The sequence below is a fragment of the Notolepis coatsorum genome, assembly GCF_963971535.1.
Source record: "Notolepis coatsorum genome assembly, chromosome: 6".
NCBI lineage: Eukaryota > Metazoa > Chordata > Actinopteri > Aulopiformes > Paralepididae > Notolepis > Notolepis coatsorum.
This window is the reverse complement of record NC_140170.1, coordinates 169,259,480-169,283,329: the sequence shown is the minus strand read 5'-3', so window position 1 is coordinate 169,283,329 and position 23,850 is coordinate 169,259,480. Positions and strand designations below refer to the sequence as shown.

Here is a 23,850-nt window from a genome sequence, read left to right as displayed (position 1 = left end):
GTTAAGGAAATATATTAATTTTGAGATAAATTACGGTCGCCCCAAATGACTTTTATTAAAGTGGAAATGAAGCAGTGCGATAAATACATATTCATAGCATCACATTAGTATTTAGATAAGCCACAGAAGAAGTCACGTTATAAAAATAAGCAGTTTCTAAGAAAAAACTATTTGTTGTGTACATTTCTGAAGCATTTAGCATTATGGGCGCGGCCATTTTGTTGCTGACGTCATGCCACTGGTTGGGTTTATACACTGCTGGTTAGCTGCCTATAGTGAATGGGTCAGTCAGTAAATAAAATGTTGCCTACAAAACAACGGGACCGCGGTGGTTCTGTTTGTATTGCTCCTGGCTGTTCAAACTAATTTTACCATGTGAGAGAGAGGAAAGTTGGTTAATTTCCACAAACTACCAGTGAAAAAAACAGTGTTGTTGACATGTTGGCTCGGGCTGGCTGCACTCAGGCGGCGTGATCAGCCTGTTGGACAGGGAATGAAGATCTGCAGAGAACACTTCATTGCCTCGGATTATGTTGTTGGGGGTGGAAGGTTTGTCCAGAAGACCACTAATCAGCTGAAGCCGGACGCGGTTCCCTCGGTCTTCGACAGACAGACCGGCGTTAGCTCTCGGGAGCGATCGCTAGCTAGTTGGCACCAGCCGGGGACCGGCGTTAGCTCTCGGGAGCGATGGCTAGCTAGTTGGCACCAGCCGGGGACCGGCGTTAGCTCTCGGGAGCGATGGCTAGCTAGTTAGCACCAGCCGGCGACCGGCGTTAGCAACCGGAGCGTCGCGGAGCATTCAGCCTGCTGGCTACCTAGACCCACTTCAACCAGCGTCGCGGAGCATTCAGCCTGCTGGCTACACAGCTTGTCGGTGTGCTGGAGCCTGGAGCCAGCTACCGTTAGCTTGCAGAGGCTCCAGCACACCGACAAGCTGTGTAGCCAGCTACCGTTAGCTTGCAGAGGCTCCAGCACACCGACAAGCTGTGTAGCCAGCTACCGTTAGCTTGCAGAGGCTCCAGCACACCGACAAGCTGTGTAGCCAGCAGGCTGAATGCTCCGCGACGCTGGTTGAAGTGGGTCTAGGTAGCCAGCAGGCTGAATGCTCCGCGACGCTCCGGTTGCTAACGCCGGTCGCCGGCTGGTGCTAACTAGCTAGCCATCGCTCCCGAGAGCTAACGCCGGTCCCCGGCTGGTGCCAACTAGCTAGCGATCGCTCCCGAGAGCTAATGCCGGTCTGTCTGTCGAAGACCGAGGGAACCGCGTCCGGCTTCAGCTGATTAGTGGTCTTCTGGACAAACATCCCACCCCAACAACATAATCCGAGGCAATGAAGTGTTCTCTGCAGATCCTCCTTCCCTGTCCAACAGGCTGGTCGCGCCGCCTGAGTGCAGCCAGCCCGAGCCAACATGTCAACAACTGTTTTTTTCACTGGTAGTTTGTGGAAATTAACCAACTTTCCTCTCTCTCACATGGTAAAATTAGTTTGAACAGCCAGGAGCAATACAAACAGAACCACCGTGGTCCCGTTGTTTTGTAGGCAACATTTTATTTGCTGACTGACCCATTCACTATAGGCAGCTAACCAGAGTGTATACACCCAACCAGCGGTATGACGTCAGCCATGACGTCAGCAACAAAATGGCGGCGCCCATGTTGAAAACAGGGATATTATATTTGATTTTTCAGACAAATAAGATAGATTTCACATTTGATTATAGAACCCTGTCTTACACAAGGTACACAACAAACAAACTAGGATCACATTGCTCACTGCTTCATTTCCACTTTAAGGCCATGTCCTATTAATTCAACTTTAAAAACATTAAAATCTCTTAATTAGTTTTTTTTGCATAAATGCATGTATACACTACATTCCAAATGTTTGAAAAATGGCCAAATATATCCTTATTTTTTGTATTTTAAAATTGGCCTATTGAAAAGTCTTATCCGTCAATGACCCACACACTGTAAGGGAACGTCAGGCTATTGTCCCCCCCCCACTTCCAGTGATGGAGCTAAGCTACGCTAACGGAGCGACTGTTCCCTAAGCTAAATGCACGCACAGAGACAAAAAAGGTATGTATCTTCTTGTTTAACTCCAGGGAAGATGTTAAATAAGCTAATTTCCCAAAATGTTGGAGTTTTCCTTTAAGGAAACCACAACATCAATTCTTCTTACCTTTGTCTGGGTGTATGTACTTGACATGTAAACAGGTAACCTTGTCAGTTTTAAACACAGCATGCGATGCAGCATCTTTTTTCGGGTCAATTCTTCTCGGCATTGTGTAATCTGCAAAGAATAATAGTCATACAGTCATAGTTGGTAAACATCTTATTTATAAAATGATACAATATTTATGATTCATACATTAGTGATATGTCCAGCACACATACTATAATACAACATATTAGGTACAAGCAAGCAGACATCAAGCCCCCCCCACCCACCCAACCCCACCCCGGGCGGGCCATACTTTTTTTTTTGGAAAGTCAATCGAGTGGGGTGTCTAAAATGTGTTTTTTTGTGGGGAATACAAATATGGGATTATTTTTCTAATCGGATAACTCCTACCTACATTGTTTTGGATTTCAAAATGGCCGATTTGACCATTTTTCACCCCTTGGCCATACATGGATGCCAACATGTATCTGAAGGAAATCCTAAATCCTTGTGTGCATTACAAATACAATTTATTATTGTTAGTATTATTATTATTGATCTTTGGAGTTGTATCCAGTTATATACAGTTCACTTGTTAATAAATTTGATGGCTTTGTCATAAATGATTTCCCATATATTTTTTATCTTTGCAAATTTGTAATACAAAATGGGTTCAAATGGTAAAATCAGCCATTTTGAAATCCAAAATTATGCAGGTTATATTTATCCTATCCCAAAAATTACCTCATATTTGAATTCCCCATTATGAAACACATCATTTAGACACCTTGCATGTTAGGATTTCCTTCAGATTCATGTTGGCATCCATGTATGGCCAAGGGGTGAAAAATGGTCAAATCGGCCATTTTGAAATCCAAAACAATGTAGGTAGGAGTTATCCGATTAGAAAAATAATCCCATATTTGAATTCCCCACAAGAAAACACATATTTTAGACACCCCACTCCATTGATTTTCCAAAAAAACCACCCCACCTACCCAACCTCCTGTATATACTCTTTTTTTCTGGACTATTTTTGTATCACAAACAGTACTGTATTTACAAATCTGGTATGTCATAAATGTATATATGTAGCAGTACTGTCTATCTGCATGTCATGTATGTCATATATGTCCTGATTAATTGAAAATGGGGGACCCTGATGTAAACAAGATGAAAGTCTTTCTCTGGTCTGCATCCCCTTAACAATTGTGTGTATTGAGTTGTACTGTATTGTACCCATTCTGCAATCTGTTAATAAAGTTTTCAATCAATCTATCAGGTATATAGTAATGTTACATTTGTGACATACGATATGCAAATATACAGTACTGTTTGTTAGCCATAGATCCTACTTGTTTTTAATGGGCCTACATTTTGAGAAATTAGCTGAGAGACAATAAGATATATACCAGTTTCCTCTCTGTGCGTTCAGTAGAAAGCTATCTGGCTGGATGTTAGCCTTAGCTTAGCACAATGAATGGAAGCGGACATGACCGGTTAGCCTAGGCATTGTCCAACTAACACCTCTGCCTAGGCTAACCGATCATGTCCGCTTCCATTCATTGTGCTAAGCTAAGGCTATATATAAAACACAAACACACACACACACACATTTCGGACCAGTATCTGAGCCACGAAGCCACGACTAAGTTAATATCAAGCCCTGAACCGACAACCAGAACAATATTAATTATATCATCAATGTACCTACCCACATTAGTCTCCTGTTCTCCGGGTAGAAGGCTAATTGGCTGCATGTATTAGCTAGCTAGCTACCTAGCTTAGCACAATGAATGGAAGCGGACAGTGCCTGTTAGCTTTCATGCATGCTTCATTACATTAATTGTGCTAAGCTAGGTAGCTAGCTAGCTAAGATACAAGCAGCCAGGTAGCCTTCGGAGAGAAAAGTGTCTCTCTGGAGAAGACGATACGATAATACCTCAAAATGTGGCCCGGGAGGGAGTTACAAACATGCACAAGCTGGCTGTATGCAATAGTTTCAAGTTTCTTTAAATTCAGTATGCAATACTTACATGTAAGTCCTTCTCATCAGATTAGTAGCAAGTGTTCTTCACCAAGGTGATTGTGGAGTGTAGCCGTAAACACGTAGAGCATTTTACTTAAAGCGATAGTGTACAGGTATTTTTAATTACCTACATAAAATATAAAATATTTATTAATGCTTTGTTTTATAAATCTATATTATTAATTATATTAACCCATTTACACCTAAAACGCCTGCTAATAATGCATTATACAGCCTGCATACATACACAAATGTTTTTATAATATACATCCCAGGTGTAATGGGTTAATGCTGATTTCAGAGCTGACAAACGAGGCAACCATCACCCCTCCCCCACACTGCAATGTTACACTCGCTTGTGGGGGAGGGGGCTGCAAGAATACACACAGTTCATTTTCTGATCTCAGTCTGAGAGACTGATTGATTGATTGATTGATTGATTGATTGATTGAAAATATTATTAATGTGAGACTTTCACTGTTATGTACATATAAACTAAGAAACAATATATTACTATATATATATATTAGTTTCCTGAATTTTATGTGTATATATGCAAATGAGGCACTTCCCACATTAAATATCACACATCTTGTCAAAAGAGGAGGGGTGGGTGGGGGACACTGTACAACTGTACAAACAAAACTGTACATTGGAATATTGACAAGACCATACTTGGTAATTTACTGTACATGGGTTTGTGTTAGGACATTTACAGGGGCCAGTTTCGAATTGCAATCTCCCTGTGTATCATTTATGTACAATAAAAATAGCAATGGTCCTAAAACATTGTGTTGTGTTTTGATGAATTTAAAATGGGGGACCCTGATGTAAACAAGACGAAAGTCTTTCTCTGGTCTGCATCCCCTTAACAATTGTGTGTATTGAGCTGTACTGTATTGTACCCATTCTGCAATCTGTTAATAACAATCAATCAATCAATATTTAACAGATTGCAGAATGGGTACAATACAGTACGGCTCAATACACACAATTGTAGCGCTTCCTGCTGGGGTCTTGGACTGGGCGCTCGACCACCTCCCTGGCCAGGCCGAAGTCAGTGACCAGGGCATCCCGGCCTTGCGACGTCACCCTGATCAGACAGTTCTGGAAGGTAGAGAATAAAATGGACAATAGTTGTTAATATTATTGTCAGCGATGATGAACAGGAAGTTTCAAGTTCAAGTTTCTTTATTAGTTGTCATACAAGAATACAGAATACTTTTATATGAAATGCTTTCCCTATTGTTAACATGTAGGAACAATTAGATCTGAAATTAGTTTAAAAACGGTTGCACTGTGGGGAAAATTTAAAAGTACAGTAGATTACAGTAGATTTCATTATCTGTTCTTATGCATGCATTTGAAAGATAATATATGTATATATTATATATATGTCCCACACAACCCCACCCAACCTCCTCCTATGCACAGTTTTTAACGTCAAATGTATATACTCCCTTTTCTGGACTCTTTTTGTATCACAAACAGTACTGTATTTGCAAATCTGGTATGTCATAAATGTATAGATGTAGCAGGACTGTCTATCTGTATGTCATATATGTCCTGATGAATTGAAAATGGGGGACCCTGATGTAAACAAGATGAAAGTCTTTCTCTGGTCTGCATCCCCTTAACAATTGTGTGTATTGAGCTGTACTGTATTACATCAATCAATCAAAACAAACACATTGCTGTGACTTGTTTTTAACATGGAAATTAGCTTACAGTCTTCTCCAGAAAAAGACAAGAAGATAGATACCAGTTTCCTCTCTGTGCGTTCAGTAGAAAGCTATCTGGCTGCACGTTAGCCTTAGCTTAGCACAATGAATGGAAGCGGACATGACCGGTTAGCCTAGGCATTGTCCAACTAACACCGCTCCCGAAGGCTAACTGGTCATGTTCGCTTCCATTCATTGTGCTAAGCTAAGGCTAACATGCAGCCAGATAGCTTTCTACTGAACGCACAGAGAGGAAACTGGTATCTATCTTCTTGTCTCTCTCTGGAGAAGACGATAATAAGCTAATATCCCAAAATGTTGGCGTGTTCTTTTAACTTGGCTAGTAAATCTGCAGTCTGCGAAACACGTTGCTAGTAACTTAAATGTGTTATATTAGCCTGGTAGCTACAGGCTAACGTCACGGTGACAATCCTTTTAGCAAACACATGAAACACTAGTGTTAATCTACTATAAACTAAACTGAAATTACACCGTTTATATCCAAATGACACAAGCTGTATGCAAGATAAGACTTACATTTCAAATTGGAGCGTGGGTTTATCATCAGATTAATAGAACCTCTTCCTCGAACATGCCGCCGACTGTGAAAGGGTTAATTCGGATTTTAGAGGAGTCGAGACACACAAAACGCCACAAACTACCCCTCCCCCACACTGCAACTAATGATAATGTTTTCAACCTGTGGGGGAGGGGTGCATGCAGCAGTAGGCTACACAATTTTGAGCTGAGCTGAGTCTTTGAGAGTGGCAGTAGATTGATTGATTGATTGAAAATTTTATTAAGGTGATACTTGGATAGATATCACTTAAACGTTCCCAGCTTGTTATGTACATATAAACTAAGAAAAAATATATTACAAGTTTTCTGAATTTGATGTTTATATATGCAAATGAGGCACTTCCCACATTAAATATGCACATATCATCCAATCCAATCCACTTTATTTATAAAGCACATTTAAAAACAACAAAGTTGACCAAAGTGCTGTACAAGTCCACAACATAAGATAAAACATAAAACATAAAACATTTTAATAAAAGCACACAATAAAAACAGTACAATGTGTCACATAAAAAGGCAGGTCTCTCAAAAACTGTTTAAAACACCGAAAGCCAGAGCAAATAGATGTGTCTTGAAGCGTGATTTGAACACCTGCAGAGTGGGGGCCTGCCTAACATGCAGTGGCAGCTCATTCCAGAGCGTTGGGGCTGCCACAGCAAAAGTACGGCCCCCCCATAGCTTCAGCCTGGACTTTGGAACGGCCTAGAGGAGCTGGTCAGAGGACCTGAGGGACCTTGGAGGAACATAAGGTTCCAGCAGGTCCGAGAGGTACCCCGGTGCCAAGCTGTCCAAACATGTTCCTCTGTCTCCTCCGTGTATAAACATGTTAGCTACAGCCAAAGGTCACACTTGTCTCCCAGTCACACAAGTCTCCAAGTCACACAAGTCTCCCAGTCACACAAGTCTCCCAGTCACACAAGTCTCCAAGTCACACAAGTCACACAAGTCTCCCAGTCACACAAGTCTCCCGAGTCTCCCAGTCACACAAGTCTCCCAGTCACACAAGTCTCCAAGTCATACAAGTCACACGAGTCTCCCAGTCACACAAGTCTCCAAGTCACACAAGTCTCCAAGTCATACAAGTCACACGAGTCTCCCAGTCACACAAGTCTCCAAGTCACACGAGTCTCCAAGTCACACAAGTCTCCAAGTCACACAAATCTCCCAGTCACACAAGTCTCCCAGTCATACAAGTCTCCCAGTCACACAAGTCTCCAGAGTCTCCCAGTCACACAAGTATCCAAGTCACACAAGTCTCCCAGTCACACAAGTCTCCAAGTCACACAAGTCACACAAGTCTCCCAGTCACACAAGTCTCCAAGTCACACAAGTCACACAAGTCACACGAGTCTCCCAGTCACACAAGTCTCCCAGTCACACAAGTCTCCCAGTCACACAAGTCTCCAAGTCACACAAATCGCCCAGTCACACAAGTCTCCCAGTCACACAAGTCTCCCAGTCACACAAGTCTCCCGAGTCTCCCAGTCACACAAGTCTCCAATTCACACAAGTCTCCCAGTCACACAAGTCTCCCAGTCACACAAGTCTCCAAGTCACACAAGTGTCCAAGTCACACAAGTCTCCCAGTCACACAAGTCTCTCAGTCACACAAGTCTCCAAGTCACACAAGTCACACAAGTCTCCCAGTCACACAAGTCTCCAAGTCACACAAGTCACACGAGTCTCCCAGTCACACAAGTCTCCCAGTCACACAAGTCTCCCAGTCACACAAGTCTCCAAGTCACACAAATCTTCCAGTCACACAAGTCTCCCAGTCACACAAGTCGCCCAGTCACACAAGTCTCCCGAGTCTCCCAGTCACACAAGTCTCCAAGTCACACAAGTCTCCCAGTCACACAAGTCTCCAAGTCACACAAGTCACATGAGTCTCCCAGTCACACACGTCTCCAAGTCACACAAGTCTCCCAGTCACACAAGTCTCCAAGTCATACAAGTCACACGAGTCTCCCAGTCACACAAGTCTCCAAGTCACACGAGTCTCCCAGTCACAAGTATCCTAGTCACACGAGTCTCCCAGTCACACAAGTCTCCCGAGTCTCCCAGTCACACAAGTCTCCAAGTCACATGAGTCTCTCAGTCACACAAGTGTCCAAGTCACACAAGTCTCCCAGTCACACAAGTCTCCCAGTCACACAAGTCTCCAAGTCACACAAGTCACACAAGTCTCCCAGTCACACAAGTCTCCAAGTCACACAAGTCACACGAGTCTCCCAGTCACACGAGTCTCCCAGTCACACAAGTCTCCCAGTCACACAAGTCTCCAAGTCACACAAGTCTCCCAGTCACACAAGTCGCTATAGTCTACATTACAGCGCTAGCCAGGGCTAACTCATGTTGTTAGTGGTAGCCTGTAGGAGCTATATAGTCTACATTACAGCGCTAGCCAGGGCTAACTCATGTTGTTAGTGGTAGCCTGTAGGAGCTATAGTCTACATTACAGAGCTAGCCAGGGCTAACTCATGTTGTTAGTGGTAGCCTGTAGGAGCTATGGTCTACATTACAGCGCTAGCCAGGGTTAACTCATGTTGTTAGTGGTAGCCTGTAGGAGCTATAGTCTACATTACAGCGCTAGCCAGGGTTAACTCATGTTGTTAGTGGTAGCCTGTAGGAGCTATAGTCTACATGGCGGCGCTAGCCAGGGCTAACTCATGTTGTTAGTGGTAGCCTGTAGGAGCTATAGTCTACATTACATGCTAGCCAGGGCTAACTCATGTTGTTAGTGGTAGCCAGTAGGAGCTCTATAGTCTACATGGCGGCGCTAGCCAGGGCTAACTCATGTTGTTAGTGGTAGCCTGTAGGAGCTCTATAGTATACATTACAGCGCTAGCCAGGGCTAACTCATGTTGTTAGTGGTAGCCTGTAGGAGCTATATAGAGTCTACATTACAGCACTAGCCAGGGCTAACTCATGTTGTTAGTGTTAGCCTGTAGGAGCTATATAGTCTACATTACGGCGCTAGCCAGGGCTAACTCATGTTGTTAGTGTTAGCCTGTAGGAGCTATATAGTCTACATTACAGCACTAGCCAGGGCTAACTCATGTTGTTAGTGGTAGCCTGTAGGACCTATAGAGTCTACTGCACCACAACATCGACAAAGCAACGGTGTTGCAAACACTCTGCCTTTATGCTTCTGCAACATCGACGCACAGCCTAATGTAACATTGTACCCGGTATGTAGCTAGGTTCCCTAGATAGATGACACTTCCCTTCTCAACCAACCCATTGATAACAAGCAGAAGTTGCTGTAGCATGTAGAGGCCTTTAGGCCTTCCCTGCTTTAAAACCTGGTGCGGGCATTTACCTTACCCAGTACCCAGTTTCCTGATGAATTGAAAATGGGGGACCCTGATGTAAACAAGACGAAAGTCTTTCTCTGGTCTGCATCCCCTTAACAATTGTGTGTATTGAGCTGTACTGTATTGTACCCATTCTGCAATCTGTTAATAAAGTTTTCAATCAATCAATCAATCAATCAATCAATCAATCAATCAATCAATCAATCAATCAATCACCTGTAAGGCCTCCCCCCCCAGACTGTCATCCAGCATACAGCCCAGGTACTTCACTGCTGTTCTTGCTGCTATAACCTCAGACCCTAATTCTACCTTGAGTTCAGGAGCCTTTTTTAAGTGAAGTGAGAGCCTATTGTCAGACAGCCAATTCCTAACCTTAGAGAGTTCCTCTCCTAGTATTCTTTGGAGTTTGATTGATTGATTGATTAATTGAAAACTTTATTAACAGATTGCAGAATGGGTACAGTACAGTACAGCTCAATACATACAATTGTTAAGGGGATACAGACCAGAGAAAGACTTTCGTCTTGTTTACATCAGGGTCCCCCATTTTCAATTCATCGTAACATATATGACATACATGACATACAGATAGACAGTACTGCTACATCTATATAAGATAAGATAAGATAAGATAAGATATTCCTTTATTGATCCCCTTGGGGAAATTCAGGCATCATAGCAGCATGGGGGGGAGGGGGGGGGGTGGGGGGGGGGGGGGGGTACAGGTAGTAATATATTTATGACATACCAGATTTTCAAATACAGTACTGTTTGTGATACAAAAAGAGTCCAGAAAAAAAAGTATATACATTTGACGTAGAAACTGTACATTGGATTGGGTAGGTGGGGGGGGGGGGGGGGGGGGGGACTGTACATTGGAGGTGGTTGGTGGGTGGGGGGTGAGTGGGGGGAGGTTGGGTAGGAGGGGTGGGTGGGGGACACTGTACAACTGTACAAACAAAACTGTACATTGGAATATTGACAAGACCATACTTGGTAATTTACTGTATACATTGGAGGGGTTGTGTTAGGACATTTACAGGGGCCAGTTTCGAATTGCAGTCTCCCTGTGTACTGAGTGTACTGAGATCCTTATGGGAGCAAAGCTGAATCATCTGCAAATAAGAATAAATTACAAGAACATGCTTCTCTCATATAATTTATGTACAATAAAAATAGCAATGGTCCTAAAACATGTTATGTTTTGATGAATTGAAAATGGGGGACCCTGATGTAAACAAGACGAAAGTCTTTCTCTGGTCTGCATCCCCTTAACAATTGTGTGTATTGAGCTGTACTGTATTGTACCCATTCTGCAATCTGTTAATAAAATGTTCAATCAATCAACCAAACTCCCCCCTCCCCCATGCTGCTATGATGCCTGAATTTCCTCAAGGGGATCAATAAAGGAATATCTTATCTTATAATTATCTAAATTAATAACAAACTGTTAATTGTGACTATTGTAAACAAGACAAAGTCTTTCTCTGGTCTGCATCCCCTTAACAATTGTGTGTATTGAGCTGTACTGTATTGTACCCATTCTGCAATCTGTTAATAAAATGTTCAATCAATCAACCAAACTCCCCCCTCCCCATGCTGCTATGATGCCTGAATTTCCTCAAGGGGATCAATAAAGGAATATCTTATCTTATAATTATCTAAATGAATAACAAACTGTTAATTATGACTATTGTAAACAAGACAAATGTCTTTCTCTGGTCTGCATCCCATTAACAATTGTGTGTATTGAGCCGTACTGTATTGTACCCATTCTGCAATCTGTTAATAAAGTTTTCATTAATTCATTCTCCTTTTGGATTGCCCAGCTGCTGCTAGCCTGCTAGCTAGCGTTTTAGCTTGCTAGCCTGCTAGCTAGCATTCATTCTCCTTTACGATTTTGATTATGATGTTCAGCCAAACATTACTTTGCATAATCTATGCAATAGTGTCATTGCATAAAATAGCAGTGCTATAGGCGCCCTCGTTGTATAATAGTATAATTATTATATGCTAGTACTGTACTACACTACCCAGAATGCACGTTAGGTCATGAGCAGCCAATAAAAAAATCCCCTCTCAGACCACGTGAGGTCACTTTTAGCTTGCTAGCCTGCTAGCTAGCGTTTTAGCTCATAGTCATAGATATCTATAGCCTGCTAGCTAGCGTTCATTCTCCTTTACGATTTTGATTATGATGTTCAGCCAAACATTACTTTGCATAATCTATGCAATAGTGTCATTGCATAAGATAGCAGTGCTATAGGCGCCCTCGTTGTATAATAGTAGAATTATTATATGATAGTATTGTACTACACTACCCAGAATGCACGTTAGGTCATGAGCAGCCAATAAAAAAATCCCCTCTCAGACCACGTGAGGTCACGTAGCTAGCAGATGAGTGACAGGTCACGAGCAGCCAATCAAAACAATCCCCTCTCAGACCAACCAATCAAAAATAGTCTCCAAAGGTCCTCACACACATCTGCGCCAAACGCATATTTCCCCCTGCAGTACTCGAGTGTGTCCTGTAGGAATGCTGTAGAGTCGGGTGAAATCAACAATTATACCAGTGTGAGGACCTAGTCTAAAAAATGTATATTAGGGACTTAAAGATCATTTTAAAGTCATCTAAAGTATATTATTTCTGGGGACCAGGAAAAAGTCCTCGCAAGTGGATTTGACCTCACAATGAAGGTTGGCGGAGCATAGTATGTCCTCGCAAGTACCTATAGACACGCCCACACACACACACACACACACACACACACACACACACACACACACACACACACACACACACACACACACACACACACACACACACACACACACACACACACACACACACACACACACACACACACACACACACACACACACACACACACACACACACACACACACACACACACACACACACACACACACACACACACACACACACACAGCCAAAACCAGCTCAAAACCAGTTAGGGGTTAAGTGTCTAGCTCAAGGACGCTTCATCATGGAATCGAGGGGGAGCTGGAATTGAACTGGAAACCTTCAGATTTCCAGAGGACTGCTTTCCCTCCTGAGCCGCTGCCGCCCCCATAAAGAGCCGGTGTGAAGCTCGACGTTAGTTTAATAACCGTGCTGTGGTAAACCGAGCCGTGGTGAACCATGCAGGCAGGGACCCACCTCCCTCATTTTGGCAGAATCATTATGGCGCACGTTGAGGCTACGTTCTAGGACAGACCGCGGGCAATAAAACTGCAACACTAAACGCAGCCCGCCGCCTCATATCAAGATGTAGATAAAGAGCGGTCGAAACACGCCAACGTACTTGATACTCAAGTTCCTATTTGTTCAACTGTTGCACGCTTTACCCACCGTGAAATCTAATAAAGCACTTAAAATATGATTTAGTGAGGAGAGAGAGAGAGAGAGAGAGAGAGAGAGAGAGAGAGAGAGAGAGAGAGGAGAGAGAGAGAGAGAGAAAGGAACGTGGGTTGAGATGAGAGAGAGAGAGAGAGAGCGAGAGATAGAGAGAGAGAGAGAGAGAGAAAGGAACGTGGGTTGAGATGAGAGAGAGAGAGAGAGAGAGAGAGCGAGAGATAGAGATAGAGAAAGAGGGGAAAAAATTAGGTATAAAATATAATAATAAAATAGGATTTAGTGAGGAGAGAGAGAGAGTGAGAGGAACGTGGGTTGAGATGAGAGAGAGAGAGAGAGAGCGAGAGATAGAGAAGGAGAGGGAGGGAGAGAGAGAGAGAGAAAGAGAGATAAAGAGAAAGTGACATACTGTAGAGATAGAGATAAAGAGAAGAGAGAGAGAAGAGTGAACTAGGAATAAAGTGAGAGGGGAGAAAAAGAGGGAAAAGGAGAGAGAGAGGAGAAAGAGAAGAGAGAGTGAACGAGAAAGAAAGTGAGAAAGAGAAAGAAAGAGAGAAAGAGAGAGAGAAAGGGGGAGTGAGTGTGAACAGAAAAGCAACAGTGAATGTAAGCTTTGTGTTTAAGTAAGTTTGATTGATTGATTGATTGATTGATTGATTGATTGATTGATTGATTGAAAACTTTATTAACAGATTGCAGAATGGGTACAGTACAGTACAGCTCAATACATACAATTGTTAAGGGGATGCAGACCAGAGAAAGACTTTCGTCTTGTTTACATCAGGGTCCCCCATTTTCAATTCATCGTAACATATATGACATACATGACATACAGATAGACAGTACTGCTACATCTATACATTTATGACATACCAGATTTGCAAATACAGTACTGTTTGTGATACAAAAAAGAGTCCAGAAAAAAGAGTATATACATTTGACGTAGAAACTGTACATTGGATTGGGTAGGTGGGGGGAGGGGGGACTGTACATTGGAGGTGGTTGGGGGGGGGGAGGGGGTTGGGTAGGAGTGGGGGGGGGGGGAGGTTGGGTAGGAGGGGTGGGGGGGGGACACTGTACAACTGTACAAACAAAACTGTACATTGGAATATTGACAAGACCATACTTGGTCATTTACTGTACATTGGAGGGGGTTGCGTTAGGACATTTACAGGGGCCAGTTTCGAATTGCAGTCTCCCGTAGGTGTTTTTTGAGAGTGTTTTTGAAAGTGGGTAGTGATTCACATTCCTTTACAGCTTTGGGTAGGGCGTTCCACATTGATGTGGCATAATTGCTAAACGTGTTTAGTCCCTTGTTTGAGCCGAATCTGGGTAGTAAACCTTCTTTACCTACAGAGCACCGTTCACTAGTGAAAACCTTTCCCTAATGCACCAGAACAAATACACACTTTACAAAAGCACTTCACTTTAACAGCCTATAACAAGTGAGGAAAATGAGACGTTTTACAACCTACTTAAGATGAGCGACAGCTGGTCTGAGACCAGTAGGAGCTGGTTGCAGGATTCAGCGGCGTTCTCCAATAGTCCAGGACCAGTTTAGCCTAGAATTGCTAATCTTACAAACTCTTGTGGGTGAGTAATTAATCCTAATATATGGCATTTAAATCTGTAAAGAAAATCTATAATAAACCAATTATCCATATATTAAGCCTCAGTCATTACCCACCTTTTAAACAGCCCTCCTTGTATTCATTGAGGCACCTAATGAACACAAGTGCATTTACACTTCTGTTATTGAGCAAACTGAATAAATAAACAAAATGACCAATTAAACTAGTGAAATGAAAAATGCATCAAGTTATTATGTATTTTTCATTGCAGCCCTCTTTGGTAAGTTTGCGTTTGACACCACCGGGGGGCAGTGGTGTGTGGATCTAGAGAGGACCAAGAGGCCCTGGCCAGAGGAGCCGACAGGCCAGGCAGCGGCTCTGTGATGTTAGTTTAGTTCCAGAAAGATTCTCATTATTTTCCCCTCTTATGCCAAAAATAGCAGATCATAGGATCTGGCTGCGTTTCCATTTCCGAGACATGGAACAGACAGGTTAGGAGGACGGTGCCAAGACGAGTCTACTTAAGAGATGCCAGAGAGAGAGGCACTGCATCCGTCACATGTGGGATCTACATTTGGGAACATTTTTAGAAGAGTTTTGGCTTTGGAAAAACACAAGGGATGCAGAACCTTAAATTGAACAGGGCTGTCGGGCACTAATTGAGGCCGCATGCGCCCCTTCCAAGGCCTGGTCCCATTGTTCCACCGGTGGAATCCAACACGACTTGAGGGAAAATAACTAATGTCAGCCCCCGCAAAGCAGACAGACCCTCCTTTGATGTTTTGACAAGTTGGACAACAGTCTATTATACGGAACCATCTGGGAAGTCGTCCACTGTGTGGGAGTAGGAATGTGAGAAACACGTGACCGGTGATTGGATCTAAACCACGCCCCCATAGCTGCTCTAAGGACGCCGATTGGTCCGAACCACTGTGTGGCATAACTTGAAGCCTGCCTAGATGGACGCTTGTGTTATCTCGTGACACCGACCGCCGCGCCAGGTTACATTTAAACAACATCGAGATGAGTGTTTGACATATAAATGACCCAGATTTGATGTTTAGGTGATGTAGACGTGTTTCTGGTCCACGTCAGACTCAGTGTGCATGCGCATCAAGGGGGCAAGAAGGACCGTGATCCTGGTCAGAACAACGGGACAGACTACAATATATTTGCATTTGTTAGCCATGCAAGCGATCTAAACAAGCAATCCATGCCAAAGCTAGATATGTAAAAGGTGAAAGACTCACACTTGATATCCAGAAGTTTTCGTTTGAAACAACTTTTAGTCAGGAGAGTGTCATGGTTTCTCCATAGAGCCCTGTTGTACTTTTTTAGCGCAGCAGCTCGCGCAGGTAGGGGGACACTTAGTCACGTGATTCAGTTAGTAGTAATTGCCGATTGGCTCGAACATAGTATGTTTATAAACAAGAAACACATCTATAGAACGTGTCTGAGCAAGTGAAATTGCATGACGTACCACTGCCTGAGGGATCTCAAGTTGTTCATCTCACTCTCATGTTCCTTTGCCTGGCTGTGATATGTAGCTACAGCATAGCGTAGCGTAGCAGGGTAAATCTGCATTTTGCTATGATGCCCCTCTAGCTCATGTAATGAGCTCCAACCAGGAAAACTCCAACATTTTGGGAAATTAGCTTATTTAACATCTTCCCTGGAGATAGACAAGAAGATGCATACCTTTTTCGTCTCTCTGCATGCATTGGGCTTAGGGAATGCCTGGACCGTTAGCCTAGCTTAGCTTCATCACTGGAAGTGGGGCAGACATCTAGCCTAGTTCACTACAGTCAGAAAATATACTCCAAATACAGTCGAAATACAACTCCCAAACGTTCCTGTAAACATGTTGTGACCTGTGTATTTACCACGTCTCCCAGTCACACAAGTCACATGAGTCTCCCAGTCACACAAGTCTCCCAGTCACACAAGTCACATGAGTCTCCCAGTCACACAAGTCTCCCAGTCACACAAGTCACACGAGTCTCCCAGTCACACAAATCTCCCAGACACACAAGTCTCCCAGTCACACGAGTCTCCAAGTCACTTGTGTGACTGGGAGACTTGTGTGACTTGTGTGACTGGGAGACTCATGTGACTTGGAGACTTATGTGTCTGGGAGACTCGTGTGACTTGTGTGACTTGGAGACTTGTGTGACTGGGAGACTCGTGTGACTTGTGTGACTTGGAGACTTGTGTGACTGGGAGACTTGTGTGACTTGTGTGACTGGGAGACTTGTGTGACTGGGAGACTCGTGTGACTTGTGTGACTTGGAGACTTGTGTGACTGGGAGACTCGTGTGACTTGTGTGACTTGGAGACTTGTGTGACTGGGAGACTTGTGTGACTTGTGTGACTGGGAGACTTGTGTGACTGGGAAACTCATGTGACTGGGAGACTCGTGTGACTTGTGTGACTTGGAGACTTGGAGACTTGTGTGACTGGGAGACTCGTGTGACTTGTGCGACTTGGAGACTTGTGTGACTGGGAGACTTGTGTGACTGGGAGACTTGTGTGACTTGTGTCTGGGAGACTTGTGTGACTGGGAGACTTGTGTGACTTGTGTGACTGGGAGACTTGTGTGACTGGGAGACTCGTGTGACTTGTGTGACTGGGAGACTCGTGTGACTTGTGTGACTGGGAGACGTGGTAAATACACAGGTCACAACATGTTTACAGGAACGTTTGGGAGTTGTATTTTGATTGTATTTGGAGTATATTTCCTGACTGTAGTGAACTAGGCTAGATGTCTGCCCCACTTCCAGTGATGAAGCTAAGCTAGGCTAACGGTCCAGGCGTTCCCTAAGCCCAATGCATGCAGAGAGACAAAAAAGGTATGTATCTTCTTGTCTAACTCCAGGGAAGATGTTAAATAAGCTAATTTCCCAAAATGTTGGAGTTTTCCTTTAAAGCTTGAGATTCTCCCCTCCCGGGCAGTGTGTCGAAGTGTCCTTGAGCAAGACGCTTAACCAACCCCTAATTGCAGGTTGGCACCTTGCATGGTTGCCTCCGCTGTCAGTGTGTGAATGTGTGAGTGAACAGGTGAATGTGAGGCATAAGTTGTAAAAAGCGCTTTGGATAAAAAGTGCTATATAAATGCACCATTTACCTTTTGAGTTTAAATAAAGGTTTGAAATTACATGAAACAAACCAAACAAACCAGGGACAACAGCAACACCCTGTAATGCCTTGTTGTGAGGAAGAACTTTCATATCTATCCTAGACTTGACCGGCAGCTAATAGAGACATGGACGTCTTTAGTCAAAAAGCCGAGACGAGACGACGACCAGCTGTGAAGCTACAAGTTGCTGACTGCAGCATCAGCACTACGGTAAACACTGTAAACACACTGTGGTGGAGACAGCAGGCAGGTCCCTGACGACTCCACCAGCAGCTACACACACATTTACGCATACACACACACGGCTCCAAGATAAACATGTCCTGTGCTTATCTCAGACAAAAACTAGGCCTACACACACACACGCACACGCACACACACACACACAGCATCTCTAACTACTGTAGCAGACACAGTGCACACAGAAAACCATCTCTATGAGGACTCCGTTGCCATTGGACGACACATTGGTAGGGACACACTTGTTGCCATTGGCTGAGACATTGGTAGAGACACACTTGTTGCCATTGGCTGAGGCATTGTTGCCATTGGACGACACATTGGTAGGGACACACTTGTTTTCAATGGACGAGGTCCTCTGACCTTCTCGGGGTGGATGGAAACATACGAGACTGGTGACCTTTGACCTTCATCTTGCTTTCTGCTGATTCACCGCAGCCATTGGCTTCCAGTGTATCTGAAAATGTGTCTAAAACACCACATCAACTGAAGAAAGTCGCCACTTTGACTAAAATGTAATAGACTAACATCTTATGCGCCACTTGTTTTCCGAGAGGTTTTGTCCTTGTGATGTAATACAGTATCTGAGGAAGACACAGTATTAAGGCACAATAGAGCAACCTTTCTGGATAATTTTCTCTATTGTGGGAAGATAAAATACACTTCAGATGTTCGCATGGAATCTTGTCACATGTGGTCACAGAAGGTCACAGAAGGTTAACCCTTTACTATCACACTACCGACGGTCGCGTGGCAGTGAAAGGGTTAACCGGCTGTGGTGTGGCAGTGAAAGGGTTAACCTTCTGTGTATTGTCGAAAATAACTTATTTCAGTAATGGTAAAGAATTGTAAAAAAAAAAAAAAAGGCCTTGATTTTTGTATCAAAGCAAGAATGTCAAAGATGGCCTCCTAAGAAAGTTTCCTGGTAAAAGGAGGAAAGTCAAACAGAAGGACAAAAATAAGATTAAAAAACTGGCAAAGAAATCAAACAATGTGCAGCTTCTGAGACACACACTGTAAACAAAGTCTGTCATCTTCAAAACAGTCTCAACATAAAAACACACAAACACACAAACACGGCTCCAAGATAAACATGTCCTGTGATTATCTCAGGCAAAATACAAACTAGGCCCACGTGCACATAAAACACACACACACACGATAATTTATAAGTTTACCATTCCTTCTGTTGACAATGTTCTCTTGAGAGCAGGTGTAATGAGATAACCAGACATGCACACACAGACACACAGGCACACAGACACACAGGCACACACACACACACACACACACACACACACACACACACACACACACACACACACACACACACACACACACACACACACACACACACACACACACACACACACACACACACACACACACACACACACACACACACACACACAGTCAAACTGGTAAAGAGTGACAGCGTTAGCCATTTGCCTTGGACTGTTATGGAACCATTTATAACACTAGAATAAAATGATTTTTCCCACAGAGTTTTTCACTGTACTAGTGTGCCCCTGCCAGCACAGTATGGCTTGCTTTTCCATTGTATTTTGTCTATGGCTCAGTACCGTTTGGGTACAACTTAAAGCGTGTTGGCACGACACCACAAAGTATCTGATACTGGCCCCCAGGGTGCTGAGATAATGGGAAACTATACGCTGCTCCTAACATCAGCTTCACAGCCTGTATAACAGCACAGCGACCTATACGCTCACAGCCTGTATAACAGCACAGCGACCTATACGCTCACAGCCTGTATAACAGGACAGCGACCTATATGTTCCACTTTCCAACCAGTGACCTTTTCAAATGTCTTTCTCCTTGATTAAAAAGACACACACACACACACACACACACACACACACACACACACACACACACACACACACACACACACACACACACACACACACACACACACACACACACACACACACACACACACACACACACACACACACACACACACACACACACACACACACACACACACACACACACACACACACACACACACACACGGTCTATCTGATCAGTCATGAGTTACATGATGTGTACAACGTGACCCTCGTGACGCTGGATGTGATCACAAACCCCAACACACCCTCCCCCCCCCCATCAACACACATCCATGGGACAAAGGGGGAGAGGGGAGAGGGGGATGGGTGGAGGGGAAAAAAAGGAGGAGAGGAGAATAGAGGAGGGGTGGGATAATTTCATCCAGGGATGGTTTGGTGACCAGCTGCTGCTGCCGCGCTGACATCATCCGTTAACCCCTTCATCCTGCCTCTAGTCTACACCAGCAGGATCTCTGTGTCTACCTGCTTATCTATGATACACCAGTGCCTATGGGAAGTTTGTCACGACTAGAATCCACCAAACACTGTCTGTGTGTTTTTCTGACTATCTATGTCTTCCACTGCTGATGTCAGGGCACCTGAGCTGCTATTGATATTAGAATTCAATATTATATATTAAAATTCTAGTCTTCTGACCACTCAAAGCACACAACTTGTGCCTCACATGCACCCACACACCCACACCCCACCCCCCCACACCCCCCCACACACACACACACACACACACACACACACACACACACACACACACACACACACACACACACACACACACACACACACACACACACACACACACACACACACACACACACACACACACACACACACACACACACACACACACACACACAGAGAGAGAGAGAGACCAGGCAACATGGTCTCATCAGAAAACCTAAATGAAGTAGTAATCGACCACAGGGGAAAAGCTACATAATGTACGTTATGTTGTATGTTGTTATATCCATTGATTCTGTTTGTTTGTCTATGGGTCTCACCAGAACAGGGACTTCTTGTGCAGGACGTCCTGTAGCTGGATCTGGCTGACGGTGTCCAGCCTGGAGAACTCGTACTGGGGACAGAACTCCGCGGGCGCCGGCGTACTGAAGCGAACCTCGAACGCGGACGTGGGGAAATCCACCTAGAGGACACAAACATTAAAAGGAGTTAGTTTGTCAAGAGCATCGTTTTTTTTTTTTTTTTTTTTACATTCTAGGCATTTAGCAGACACACAACCCCAGAGCCAGAACTTTCGTGTAAAAAGATACACTTTCAAAGTTCAAGCCTGGCAATTTCAGAGGACAGAGTGACCGAGACTCTCTGTAACGTCCTCCACAGTGTCACACAAAGTACATTTCACTGAGCCTCAGTCAGCTTGGACAGACAGGAGCTCGACCCCATTGACTTTGCATTGGTTTGTGGCTAACTATTAGCCGGAGCTAGTATGATGGATTGTGCAGAGTCAACATTGGTGAGTAAGAAATAGGGCTAGTGTTGCAAAGATTCAGGGGATGAGAGATTAGGTGGTTTCAGAACCACTCTGATAAGCTTGTTCTGTGCCGTTTGTAATCAACGTTGATTTGGACCAGAGCCAGTCAGGGTTTCTACATCTAGGAGTTTTGATTTCCAGGCTAAAACATGATGGTTTTAACATGATGAATTATACTGACCAAAACAAACAGTACACCTCTGTGACTTGTTTGGGCGTGATTATGTTACAGGAGAGGGATAAGGGATGGGGGACCCTGATGTAAACAAGACAAAAGTATTTTTCTGTTCTTCATCCTCTTAGCAGTTGTTAGTATTGAGCTGTACTGTATTGTACCCATTCTGCAATCTGTTATAAATAAAGTCTGCAATAAAGTTTTCAATCAATCAATCAAAGAAAACAGTATGGCTCTGTGACTTGTTTTAACAGGGTTTGGTCTTTTTCTAGGCTACAATAACAAATAAATAGAATTACACTATTAACTTGTCATTTTATTAAATCTAGTATTAACCCTATTAATACTATTAACCTTAGTAGTAGTTAGTATTAACCTACTAAGCCTAATCTTAGCCACTAACTCGCAAATCAGCTTTTCATCAATTGGGTTTTTGGTTTCAGTTCTTTATCCGCTACTGGAAAAGCTGTGTCCCTAAACACACACACACAAACACACCCACACACACACACACAGTGTATTAAGAGATCTGAAAGAGACCCATGCTGAACAGAGAACGAGAGGGGAAAACAGCTGAAACGCCAAAGAAGGAATAGAGAGAGAGAGAGAGGGGCACAGAGAGAGAGAGACACACAGATGAGAGAGAGAGACATATAGAGTGAGAGAGAGACATATAGAGTGAGAGAGAGAGAGAGAGAGAGAGAGAGAGAGAGAGAGAGAGAGAGAGAGAGAGAGAGAGAGAGAGAGAGAGAGAGAGAGAGAGAGAGAGAGAGAGAGAGAGAGAGAGAGAGAGAGAGAGAGAGAGAGAGAGAGAGAGAGAGAGAGAAGAGAGAGAGAGAGAGTGAGAAAGGTTATATGTGGGTTAATGAGGGACAGATGTGGACAGTGCCCCAGATGTGTCCTGAGGTGTGTGTGTGTGTGTGCGTGTGCGTGTGTGTGTGTGTGTGTGTACACACCCCTTCCCTCCATACAAAGCAGAGCCTGAAATTAAGTTGGTAATGAGGAAACAAGCCACACACACACACACACACACACACACACACACACACACACACACACACACACACACACACACACACACACACACACACACACACACACACACACACACACACACACACACACACACACACACACACACACACACACACACACACACACACACACACACACACACACACACACACACACACACACACACACACACACACACACACACACACACACACACACACACACACACACAGCAATCAGACCAAGGCCAGTGCACAGAGACAAAGGCCCACAGACTGCAGGCCGGTTGGCAGTGCCACTCTAGGCTGGCAATGCAGGAAGGACCAGCCTACACCACAACAAGAGATGGAACTGTGTGTGTGTGTGTGTGTGTGTGTGTGTGTGTGTGTGTGTGTGTGTGTGTGTGTGTGTGTGTGTGTGTGTGTGTGTGTGTGTGTGTGTGTGTGTGTGTAATACAGCAATATGGAGGGTGAGTTCTGGCAGAGCAAAGATCCATTTGACCTACTTAAACACTCGGAACGAAACCTGTGTGTATGGGTGTGAGAGAGAAAAAGGGAGAGAGAGAGAGGGATAGAGATAGAGAGGGAGAGAGAGAAGAGAGAGAGAGAAAGAGTGAAATAGAGCGAGAGAGGGAGGGAGAGAGCGAGAAGAGAGAGAAAGAGTGAAAGAGAGAAAGAGTGAGAGCACATGTGCTTTTGCCTTCATCTATGTTTAGATATGCCTCTGTACATTATTAAGGACCCCCTCCAAATGTATTTTAAACCCTTAAAGAGTTCTATATTGTATAAATATGTATACCAAGTTGTATAAGAACTGTTCAATAAACTGCTGAAAATGGCTTAGCAGCATCTCTACAGCTTTACCCTCATTGAGATGCAAGGATCTATAGATATGCAAATTGCAACAAGCATCTATTGATATTTTCCAGGAATTCCAAGTCGGCAGTTTATATTCTGTCAAGACATGTCGATACCTACTCAGCTTTCTGTGTAGCTGAAGCTAAAAGGTGTCAAGCTACCACATTTCGGACAATGAGAGGTTCCTATTACTGAAATCACACATGCAACTCCGAGTACAGAGAAGTTCTCCCTCTCCAGGGGAAGAGTGCTCTGGTGACAGGTTGTGCACAAATAACAATCTGGATAACACTTTAGAATACCTA

General features: G+C 43.8%; 1 protein-coding gene across 1 annotated transcript in view; it reads right to left on the bottom strand.

The window, feature by feature from the left end:
* The window catches only part of pik3c2b (phosphatidylinositol-4-phosphate 3-kinase, catalytic subunit type 2 beta), a 242,649-nt gene that overhangs the window by 102,381 nt on the left and 116,418 nt on the right, over positions 1-23,850 (bottom strand). The window contains 1 exon segment of the mRNA XM_084316485.1: positions 21,009-21,151. Within this exon segment, the coding sequence (XP_084172611.1) occupies positions 21,009-21,151 (143 nt within the window).